Source organism: Symphodus melops, assembly GCF_947650265.1.
Source record: "Symphodus melops genome assembly, contig: scaffold_189, whole genome shotgun sequence".
Classification (NCBI taxonomy): Eukaryota; Metazoa; Chordata; class Actinopteri; order Labriformes; family Labridae; genus Symphodus; species Symphodus melops.
Genome location: NW_027636435.1, coordinates 32,684 through 42,500, shown reverse-complemented (window position 1 = coordinate 42,500; position 9,817 = coordinate 32,684). Strand labels below are relative to the sequence as shown.

The 9,817-nt window shown below is 43.2% G+C and overlaps 2 protein-coding genes across 2 annotated transcripts in view; both read left to right on the top strand.

The window, feature by feature from the left end:
* Window positions 1-2,435, top strand: part of LOC306819528 (partitioning defective 6 homolog alpha-like) — a gene marked incomplete at its 5' end in the record, with an annotated part of 7,466 nt that extends 5,031 nt beyond the window's left edge. The window contains 3 exons of the mRNA XM_079373342.1: window positions 1-129; window positions 238-1,333; window positions 1,976-2,435. The exon at window positions 1-129 is cut by the window's left edge and continues 71 nt beyond it. Of these exons, the coding sequence (XP_079229468.1) occupies window positions 1-129; window positions 238-544 (436 nt within the window). The 3' untranslated portion in view covers window positions 545-1,333; window positions 1,976-2,435. The remainder of the gene's footprint in view (window positions 130-237; window positions 1,334-1,975) is intronic.
* A 3,582-nt stretch (window positions 2,436-6,017) lies between these two features.
* LOC306819531 (uncharacterized protein) lies at window positions 6,018-8,061 on the top strand (the record flags this gene model as incomplete). Its single annotated transcript, XM_079373347.1, has 3 exons — window positions 6,018-6,121; window positions 6,230-7,325; window positions 7,602-8,061. The coding sequence occupies 2 exons, from the start codon at window positions 6,018-6,020 to the stop codon at window positions 6,534-6,536; spliced, it is 411 nt and encodes a 136-aa protein (XP_079229473.1). The 3' UTR covers window positions 6,537-7,325; window positions 7,602-8,061.
* Between the last annotated feature and the right edge of the window lie 1,756 nt (window positions 8,062-9,817).

The window sequence follows — 9,817 nt, the reverse complement described above, 5'->3', positions numbered from 1 at the left end:
CGTGGTGCATCGTGGGAGTAAATCCTCGATGGGGAACTCTGGTTCTGTGGGCTCAGCTGGCTCTGCAGGATCAGCTCTGTCACATGACTCGCCAAGCCCCGCCTCCCAGAGCAACCCCATCACTGCAAGGTAGGACAGACAGGAAGTGGAAGTTGTAGTTTTTGTTTAAAAGTGTGTCGTACACACAGCATCATCAGAGTTTTTGTATGTTTGTTTGTGTGTCCGTGGTTACCACAGCAACAGCATCGTCGAGGGCGACAGTGACGATGACGACGATGAAGGTGACATCATCCTTGAGAATGACTGCCTGACGCCCTTTGACAACAGCAACAACGCCAACCTGAACAGAGACTCGCCTGGCAGCAGGTCGCTCACCTCTGCTACAGTTAGGCCCCTCCCACAGAGCATCTCACTACCCAATAGCGTCGGAACATCTCTGAATGACAGCTTGGTGACGATGTCCAATCAAAACGGAAACCCCGCCCACACGCCCGGCAGCAGCCAGGAGAGCATGAGAGAGGATGGCAACGTGATAACACTGTAACCATGACAACATTGAATGATACGTCCAGGCTGCGCTGTAACCATGGCGACTTCAGATGTCTGTTTCTTTAAGAAAGGTGGAGCTTGAAGTGATAGCTCACACACACACACACACACACGCACACACACAGCTGATTGTTCATGATTATATGTAGAGTGAATTAGAATCATGAGTTCTGGGATCAGTCAGTATAAATGGGTTCCTGTTGAAGTCAGTTTGATGTCCATGTGTTTTTACAATTATTCCATAAACCTGAGCAAGCTTCAGCTGCGTCCAGAACATGAGTCTAGAGTGATTAACCAATGAGACAACAAGAAGGAGAACATGAGTCTAGAGTGATTAACCAATGAGACAACAAGAAGGAGAACATGAGTCTAGAGTGATTAACCAATGAGACAACAAGAAGGAGAACATGAGTCTATAGTGATTAAAATCAACGGGGGGGACTGAGCTCTGTTAGCGTGAGAGTGCAGCTCTGTTAGCATTAGCTTGAGAGCGCAGCTGTGCTAACGTTAGAGTGCAGCTCTGTTAGCATTAGCTTGAGAGCGCAGCTGTGCTAGCGTGAGAGTGTAGCCGTGTTAACGTTAGAGCGCAGCTGTGTTAGCGTTAGCTTGAGAGTGCAGCTGTGTTAGCGTTAGCTTGAGAGCACAGCTGTGTTAGCGTGAGAGTGCAGCTGTGTTAGCGTGAGAGTGCAGCTGTGTTAGCGTAAGCTTGAGAATACAGCTGTGTTAGCGTGAGAGTGCAGCTGTGTTAGCGTTAGCTTGAGAGCACAGCTGTGTTAGAGTGAGAGTGCAGCAGTGTTAGCTTGAGAGCACAGTTGTGTTAGCGTGAGAGCACAGCTGTGTTAGCGTGAGAGTGCAGCTGTGTTAGCGTTTGCTTGAGAGTGCAGCTGTGTTAGCTTGAGAGCACAGCTGTGTTAGCGTGAGAATGCAGCTGTGTTAGCGTTAGCTTGAGAGCACAGCTGTGTTAACGTGAGAGTGCAGCTGTGTTAGCGTTAGCTTGAGAGCGCAGCTGTGTTAGCTTGAGAGCACAGCTGTGTTAGCGTGAGAGTGCAGCTGTGTTAGCGTTAGCTTGAGAGCGCAGCTTTGTTAGCTTGAGAGCACAGCTGTGTTAGCGTGAGAGCGCAGCTGTGTTAGCTTGAGAGCACAGCTGTGTTAGCGTGAGAGTGCAGCTGTGTTAGCGTTAGCTTGAGAGCGCAGCTGTGTTAGCTTGAGAGCACAGCTGTGTTAGCGTTAGCTTGAGAGCGCAGCTGTGTTAGCTTGAGAGCACAGCTGTGTTAGCGTGAGAGTGCAGCTGTGTTAGCGTTAGCTTGAGAGCGCAGCTGTGTTAGTTTGAGAGCACAGCTGTGTTAGCGTTAGCTTGAGAGCGCAGCTGTGTTAGCTTGAGAGCACAGCTGTGTTAGCGTGAGAGTGCAGCTGTGTTAGAGAGTAGATTTTTGGAGAGTAGACGGAGCAGAGAACATGATGGAAGAATTCAAGAGATATTAGAGACTGGATCTGCAAATAGATAGGACCATCATATTGTTACACATCTAAAATAAGTATAGTCATGTCGTCTGCTCCTTGTTTACTGTCTGAATTGTGTGATTGGTTTATATCAGACTACAAAAAGACACCAGAAATGTTGAGAGAAATAAATGCAGCCTCTGAAGGTGGACGTTCTCCTCTCTGCACTCTAATGATCATCAAACTCACAAACACAGGACGGTTTAAGATTTGAGGATGTCTGCAATACTCCCTTTTTTAAATTGAATATTTAAGGGTTAAAGGGCGAACCCTCCTCTTATAATTATTGAGGTTTTTTTAATAATCATCAGATTTTATATGAAATCTTTTTTAAATGTGTGTAAATTAAAGAGATGGACGTAACTGAATAAAGGAGTTCAGCTCCACGAGTGTTCATCACATCTCATTATTCACACGACAGGAGGAGCCTTTACAATCATCCACACACACTCTGAGAGCAGTGCATTTTGGGAAACTGAGGCACACAGACTTGTTCTCTCATCTTGGTCATATACTCTCAACCTGTGTACATTGTGCTCCCTGTTTCCCTCTGAGTGTCAGACTGGATCAGGTTTGTTTACATAATATCAGTAGATTCATGAAAATGAGAGTTCATGAATCTTCACTATAAAGATATCCTGAGACAGAAACCTGGACCTGGACCAGAACCAGACTCATGTAGAACAGACAGAGACCTGGACCAGAACCAGACTCATGTAGAACAGACAGAGACCTGGACCAGAACCAGACTCATGTAGAACAGACAGAGACCTGGGTCGGAACCAGACTCATGTAGAACAGGCAGAGACCTGGATCAGAACCAGACTCATGTAGAACAGACAGAGACCTGGACCAGAACCAGACTCATGTAGAACAGACAGAGACCTGGACCAGAACCAGACTCATGTAGAACAGACAGAGACCTGGACCAGATGGTAGACGAAGTGTTACTGTCATAATAATGAAAATCCCAGTCTGAGTTCAGGACTACAGAAGCTGCTTAAAGAGAAGACGTTTTCATATCGTCGGTTTCTTGATGTCAACAACAACACAAACAAACACAACATGCTAATATATGCTATTATAATATAAGATGGAACATGTGGAAGAAGTTTTTATTCAAGAGGAGATTTTATAAAACATGTAAAATATGGAGAGTATTTTTCTTATTCTTGTATTTAAAAAGAGAAGAGACGGAGCGTGGGCGGCTGAAATAAAGATGGCGGACGACTCCGACGCCAGCTGTGTGAACGTAGAGCTCTGACTTGTGATGAATGCATGCTTCAGTGTTTAAAGATGGAAACCCTGAAAGAGAAGCAGTAAAGGTTCAAACTGGGTGTTGTGATTAAACTTTGGGATGTTTTATGATTTTTATTCTGACAACAATAAAGACAAACATGAAGAAGTCGCCGCAGAGACTGAACACCAACATGTCTCTGTCTTTCTCATGGTGGACAATAAAGTTTGTAGTTTTTGAAAGGTGGATAAACTGAGCGATGACTCGACAGAAAAAACAAACGTTTGCCAAACGTCTCCTCGCTGTTGAACTGTGACAACAGGAAACAGAGGAAGTGCCTTTCAGAATAAGGGACTGTAGTGTTGGGTTGGATGTCGCTGCAGGTGAGGTGGACTCAGGTGACGGAGGACGCTTTGGCCTGTCTGTTGATAAACTGTGAATGTCACCTGGAGATGAATGAAGACGATGATCATAAATAAAGTATTGAAAAAAGAAGATGTCATCATGTCTTCTTATTCTTGCCTTTAGACCTTCAAGTCAATTTTTCTTCACGTGTTGACAAGTATGTGAACATTTACTGTAGGTCATCTATGCCTGTTTCAGAAGCGAGTATATCTGAGCCTTTACCCTGAATCAGCATGTCAAGAGTGAGAAAAAATGTCGATATTAAAGTGAATCTGTCATGAGAAAAAGTATTTAGAAGGATAGATAGATAGATAGATAGATAGATAGATAGATAGATAGATAGATACTTTATTGATCCCGAGGGAAATTCAAGGCATCCAGTAGCAGTATACAGACAGGCAGGACACAAGACATTAGTTACAATACACACCCGCTGTCCCCCCTCCCCTCTGTATACAATAATCCCCCAAACAAGATTTAGCAGCTCCTATGTGACTAAGAATAAACATTATTACAGGTTAAACCTGTGCAGTTAGCATTAGACTTAAAACTTATATAGCATAATGTACATAACCTGTGAAGGAGAGAAAAACATGTGCTGGTTAAAAGAGACCTGTAAACAGTTAAAGAGCCTTAGAAACAAAGTGCTGACCTTCTAGAAACTAGTTCCATGTGCATGTACAGAGGTGTTTGAGGTAGTGCCAGAGGTGTGAGTACAGTCATTAAACAGTCAATGCAGGGATGCAGACTGGGCCATTAAAGTGCTCAGCAACATAAAGAAGCAGTGATTAGCATTAAGTGTCCAAAACAATAAGGTGAAACCAGGAGTGATTAGGGTGATTGCCATTAAAGTACCCAACTATTGAGGAGCAGATTAGCATTAAGTGTTGAAGACAATAGAGTGAACCTCGACTGTTTCTCTCCAATTAACCTCTCAGAACTAAATTCGATTATTTCTGCATCTAAACCGTCAACTTGTCTTTTAGATCCAATCCCAACCAAGTTGTTTAAGGAAGTCTTTCCTCTAGTTAGCAGCTCCATACTAGATATGATCAATATATCTTTAGCAGCAGGTTATGTACCCCAGTCATTTAAAGTAGCTGTAATTAAACCGCTCCTTAAAAAGCCTACTCTTGATTCAGGAACTCTAGCTAACTATAGACCTATATCTAACCTTCCTTTTATCTCCAAGATCTTAGAGAGAGTGGTAGCTAATCAGCTGTGTGACTGTCTCCATGACAACAGCCTGTTAGAGGAGTTCCAGTCTGGATTTAGAGTTTAGCATAGAACTAGACTAGTTAGAGTAACACATGATCTTCTGTTAGTCTCAGACAGGGAACTTCTATCTGTGCTCGACCTGTTAGGTCTGACTGCTGCTCCTGACACCATCGACCATCACATCCTGTTACAGAGACTAGAACAATGACTTGGAGTTACAGAGACTAGAACAATGACTTGGAGTTACAGAGACTAGAACAATGACTTGGAGATACAGGGACTAGAACAATGACTTGGAGATACAGGGACTAGAACAATGACTTGGAGTTACAGGGACTAGAACAATGACTTGGAGTTACAGGGACTAGAACAATGACTTGGAGTTACAGGGACTAGAACAATGACTTGGAGTTACAGGGACTGCTTTAAGTTGGTTTAGATCCTATTTATCAGACAGGTCTCAGTGTGTTCATGATGAGTCCTCTTTGTACACCAAAGTTAGCCATGGAGTGCCTCAAGGATCAGTGCTTGGTCTGATTCTCTTTACATTATAGATGCTTCCTCTCGGTAGTATTATGAGAAAACACTCCATGAACGTTCATTGCTATGCAGACGATACTCAGCTCTACATATCAATGAAGCCAGAAGACACCAACCAGCTTCGTAAACTAGAAGCCTCAAGGACATCAGGACCTGGATGACCAGAAACTTCTTACTGCTCAACTCAGACAAGACTGAAGTTCTAGTGATTGGACCTAAGAACCTTAGAGAGACTTTCTCTGCCGATATGACGGCCCTTAGTAGTATTAGCGTAGCCTCTAGTACCACTGTTAGGAACCTAGGAGTTCTGTTTGATCAGGATTTGTCCTTTGATTCATACATTAAACACATTTCAAGGACAGCTTATTTTCACCTTGGTAATATCTCTAAGATCAGACAGATCCTGTCACAACATGATGCTGAAAAATTAGTTCATGCATTTGTTACCTCCAGGTTGGATTACTGTAATTCTATTTTAGCAGGGTGCTATGGTAAATCTCTAAAGACCCTCCAACTCGTCCAAAACGCTGCAGCTCGTGTTCTGACTAGAACGAGGAAAAGGGACCACATGACTCCTGTATTGGCTTCTCTCCATTGGCTCCCTATAAAAGGATCAGCTCTGTCACATGACTCGCCAAGCCCCGCCTCCCAGAGCAACCCCATCACTGCAAGGTAGGACAGACAGGAAGTGGAAGTTGTAGTTTTTGTTTAAAAGTGTGTCGTACACACAGCATCATCAGAGTTTTTGTATGTTTGTTTGTGTGTCCGTGGTTACCACAGCAACAGCATCGTCGAGGGCGACAGTGACGATGACGACGATGAAGGTGACATCATCCTTGAGAATGACTGCCTGACGCCCTTTGACAACAGCAACAACGCCAACCTGAACAGAGACTCGCCTGGCAGCAGGTCGCTCACCTCTGCTACAGTTAGGCCCCTCCCACAGAGCATCTCACTACCCAATAGCGTCGGAACATCTCTGAATGACAGCTTGGTGACGATGTCCAATCAAAACGGAAACCCCGCCCACACGCCCGGCAGCAGCCAGGAGAGCATGAGAGAGGATGGCAACGTGATAACACTGTAACCATGACAACATTGAATGATACGTCCAGGCTGCGCTGTAACCATGGCGACTTCAGATGTCTGTTTCTTTAAGAAAGGTGGAGCTTGAAGTGATAGCTCACACACACACACACACACACGCACACACACAGCTGATTGTTCATGATTATATGTAGAGTGAATTAGAATCATGAGTTCTGGGATCAGTCAGTATAAATGGGTTCCTGTTGAAGTCAGTTTGATGTCCATGTGTTTTTACAATTATTCCATAAACCTGAGCAAGCTTCAGCTGCGTCCAGAACATGAGTCTAGAGTGATTAACCAATGAGACAACAAGAAGGAGAACATGAGTCTAGAGTGATTAACCAATGAGACAACAAGAAGGAGAACATGAGTCTAGAGTGATTAACCAATGAGACAACAAGAAGGAGAACATGAGTCTATAGTGATTAAAATCAACGGGGGGGACTGAGCTCTGTTAGCGTGAGAGTGCAGCTCTGTTAGCATTAGCTTGAGAGCGCAGCTGTGCTAACGTTAGAGTGCAGCTCTGTTAGCATTAGCTTGAGAGCGCAGCTGTGCTAGCGTGAGAGTGTAGCCGTGTTAACGTTAGAGCGCAGCTGTGTTAGCGTTAGCTTGAGAGTGCAGCTGTGTTAGCGTTAGCTTGAGAGCACAGCTGTGTTAGCGTGAGAGTGCAGCTGTGTTAGCGTGAGAGTGCAGCTGTGTTAGCGTAAGCTTGAGAATACAGCTGTGTTAGCGTGAGAGTGCAGCTGTGTTAGCGTTAGCTTGAGAGCACAGCTGTGTTAGAGTGAGAGTGCAGCAGTGTTAGCTTGAGAGCACAGTTGTGTTAGCGTGAGAGCACAGCTGTGTTAGCGTGAGAGTGCAGCTGTGTTAGCGTTAGCTTGAGAGCGCAGCTTTGTTAGCTTGAGAGCACAGCTGTGTTAGCGTGAGAGCGCAGCTGTGTTAGCTTGAGAGCACAGCTGTGTTAGCGTGAGAGTGCAGCTGTGTTAGCGTTAGCTTGAGAGCGCAGCTGTGTTAGCTTGAGAGCACAGCTGTGTTAGCGTGAGAGTGCAGCTGTGTTAGAGAGTAGATTTTTGGAGAGTAGACGGAGCAGAGAACATGATGGAAGAATTCAAGAGATATTAGAGACTGGATCTGCAAATAGATAGGACCATCATATTGTTACACATCTAAAATAAGTATAGTCATGTCGTCTGCTCCTTGTTTACTGTCTGAATTGTGTGATTGGTTTATATCAGACTACAAAAAGACACCAGAAATGTTGAGAGAAATAAATGCAGCCTCTGAAGGTGGACGTTCTCCTCTCTGCACTCTAATGATCATCAAACTCACAAACACAGGACGGTTTAAGATTTGAGGATGTCTGCAATACTCCCTTTTTTAAATTGAATATTTAAGGGTTAAAGGGCGAACCCTCCTCTTATAATTATTGAGGTTTTTTTAATAATCATCAGATTTTATATGAAATCTTTTTTAAATGTGTGTAAATTAAAGAGATGGACGTAACTGAATAAAGGAGTTCAGCTCCACGAGTGTTCATCACATCTCATTATTCACACGACAGGAGGAGCCTTTACAATCATCCACACACACTCTGAGAGCAGTGCATTTTGGGAAACTGAGGCACACAACCTCTATTATAATATAAGATGGAACATGTGGAAGAAGTTTTTATTCAAGAGGAGATTTTATAAAACATGTAAAATATGGAGAGTATTTTTCTTATTCTTGTATTTAAAAAGAGAAGAGACGGAGCGTGGGCGGCTGAAATAAAGATGGCGGACGACTCCGACGCCAGCTGTGTGAACGTAGAGCTCTGACTTGTGATGAATGCATGCTTCAGTGTTTAAAGATGGAAACCCTGAAAGAGAAGCAGTAAAGGTTCAAACTGGGTGTTGTGATTAAACTTTGGGATGTTTTATGATTTTTATTCTGACAACAATAAAGACAAACATGAAGAAGTCGCCGCAGAGACTGAACACCAACATGTCTCTGTCTTTCTCATGGTGGACAATAAAGTTTGTAGTTTTTGAAAGGTGGATAAACTGAGCGATGACTCGACAGAAAAAACAAACGTTTGCCAAACGTCTCCTCGCTGTTGAACTGTGACAACAGGAAACAGAGGAAGTGCCTTTCAGAATAAGGGACTGTAGTGTTGGGTTGGATGTCGCTGCAGGTGAGGTGGACTCAGGTGACGGAGGACGCTTTGGCCTGTCTGTTGATAAACTGTGAATGTCACCTGGAGATGAATGAAGACGATGATCATAAATAAAGTATTGAAAAAAGAAGATGTCATCATGTCTTCTTATTCTTGCCTTTAGACCTTCAAGTCAATTTTTCTTCACGTGTTGACAAGTATGTGAACATTTACTGTAGGTCATCTATGCCTGTTTCAGAAGCGAGTATATCTGAGCCTTTACCCTGAATCAGCATGTCAAGAGTGAGAAAAAATGTCGATATTAAAGTGAATCTGTCATGAGAAAAAGTATTTAGAAGGATAGATAGATAGATAGATAGATAGATAGATAGATAGATAGATAGATAGATAGATACTTTATTGATCCCGAGGGAAATTCAAGGCATCCAGTAGCAGTATACAGACAGGCAGGACACAAGACATTAGTTACAATACACACCCGCTGTCCCCCCCCCCCTCTGTATACAATAATCCCCCACACAAGATTTAGCAGCTCCTATGTGACTAAGAATAAACATTATTACAGGTTAAACCTGTGCAGTTAGCATTAGACTTAAAACTTATATAGCATAATGTACATAACCTGTGAAGGAGAGAAAAACATGTGCTGGTTAAAAGAGACCTGTAAACAGTTAAAGAGCCTTAGAAACAAAGTGCTGACCTTCTAGAAACTAGTTCCATGTGCATGTACAGAGGTGTTTGAGGTAGTGCCAGAGGTGTGAGTACAGTCATTAAACAGTCAATGCAGGGATGCAGACTGGGCCATTAAAGTGCTCAGCAACATAAAGAAGCAGTGATTAGCATTAAGTGTCCAAAACAATAAGGTGAAACCAGGAGTGATTAGGGTGATTGCCATTAAAGTACCCAACTATTGAGGAGCAGATTAGCATTAAGTGTTGAAGACAATAGAGTGAACCTCGACTGTTTCTCTCCAATTAACCTCTCAGAACTAAATTCGATTATTTCTGCATCTAAACCGTCAACTTGTCTTTTAGATCCAATCCCAACCAAGTTGTTTAAGGAAGTCTTTCCTCTAGTTAGCAGCTCCATACTAGATATGATCAATATATCTTTAGCAGCAGGTTATG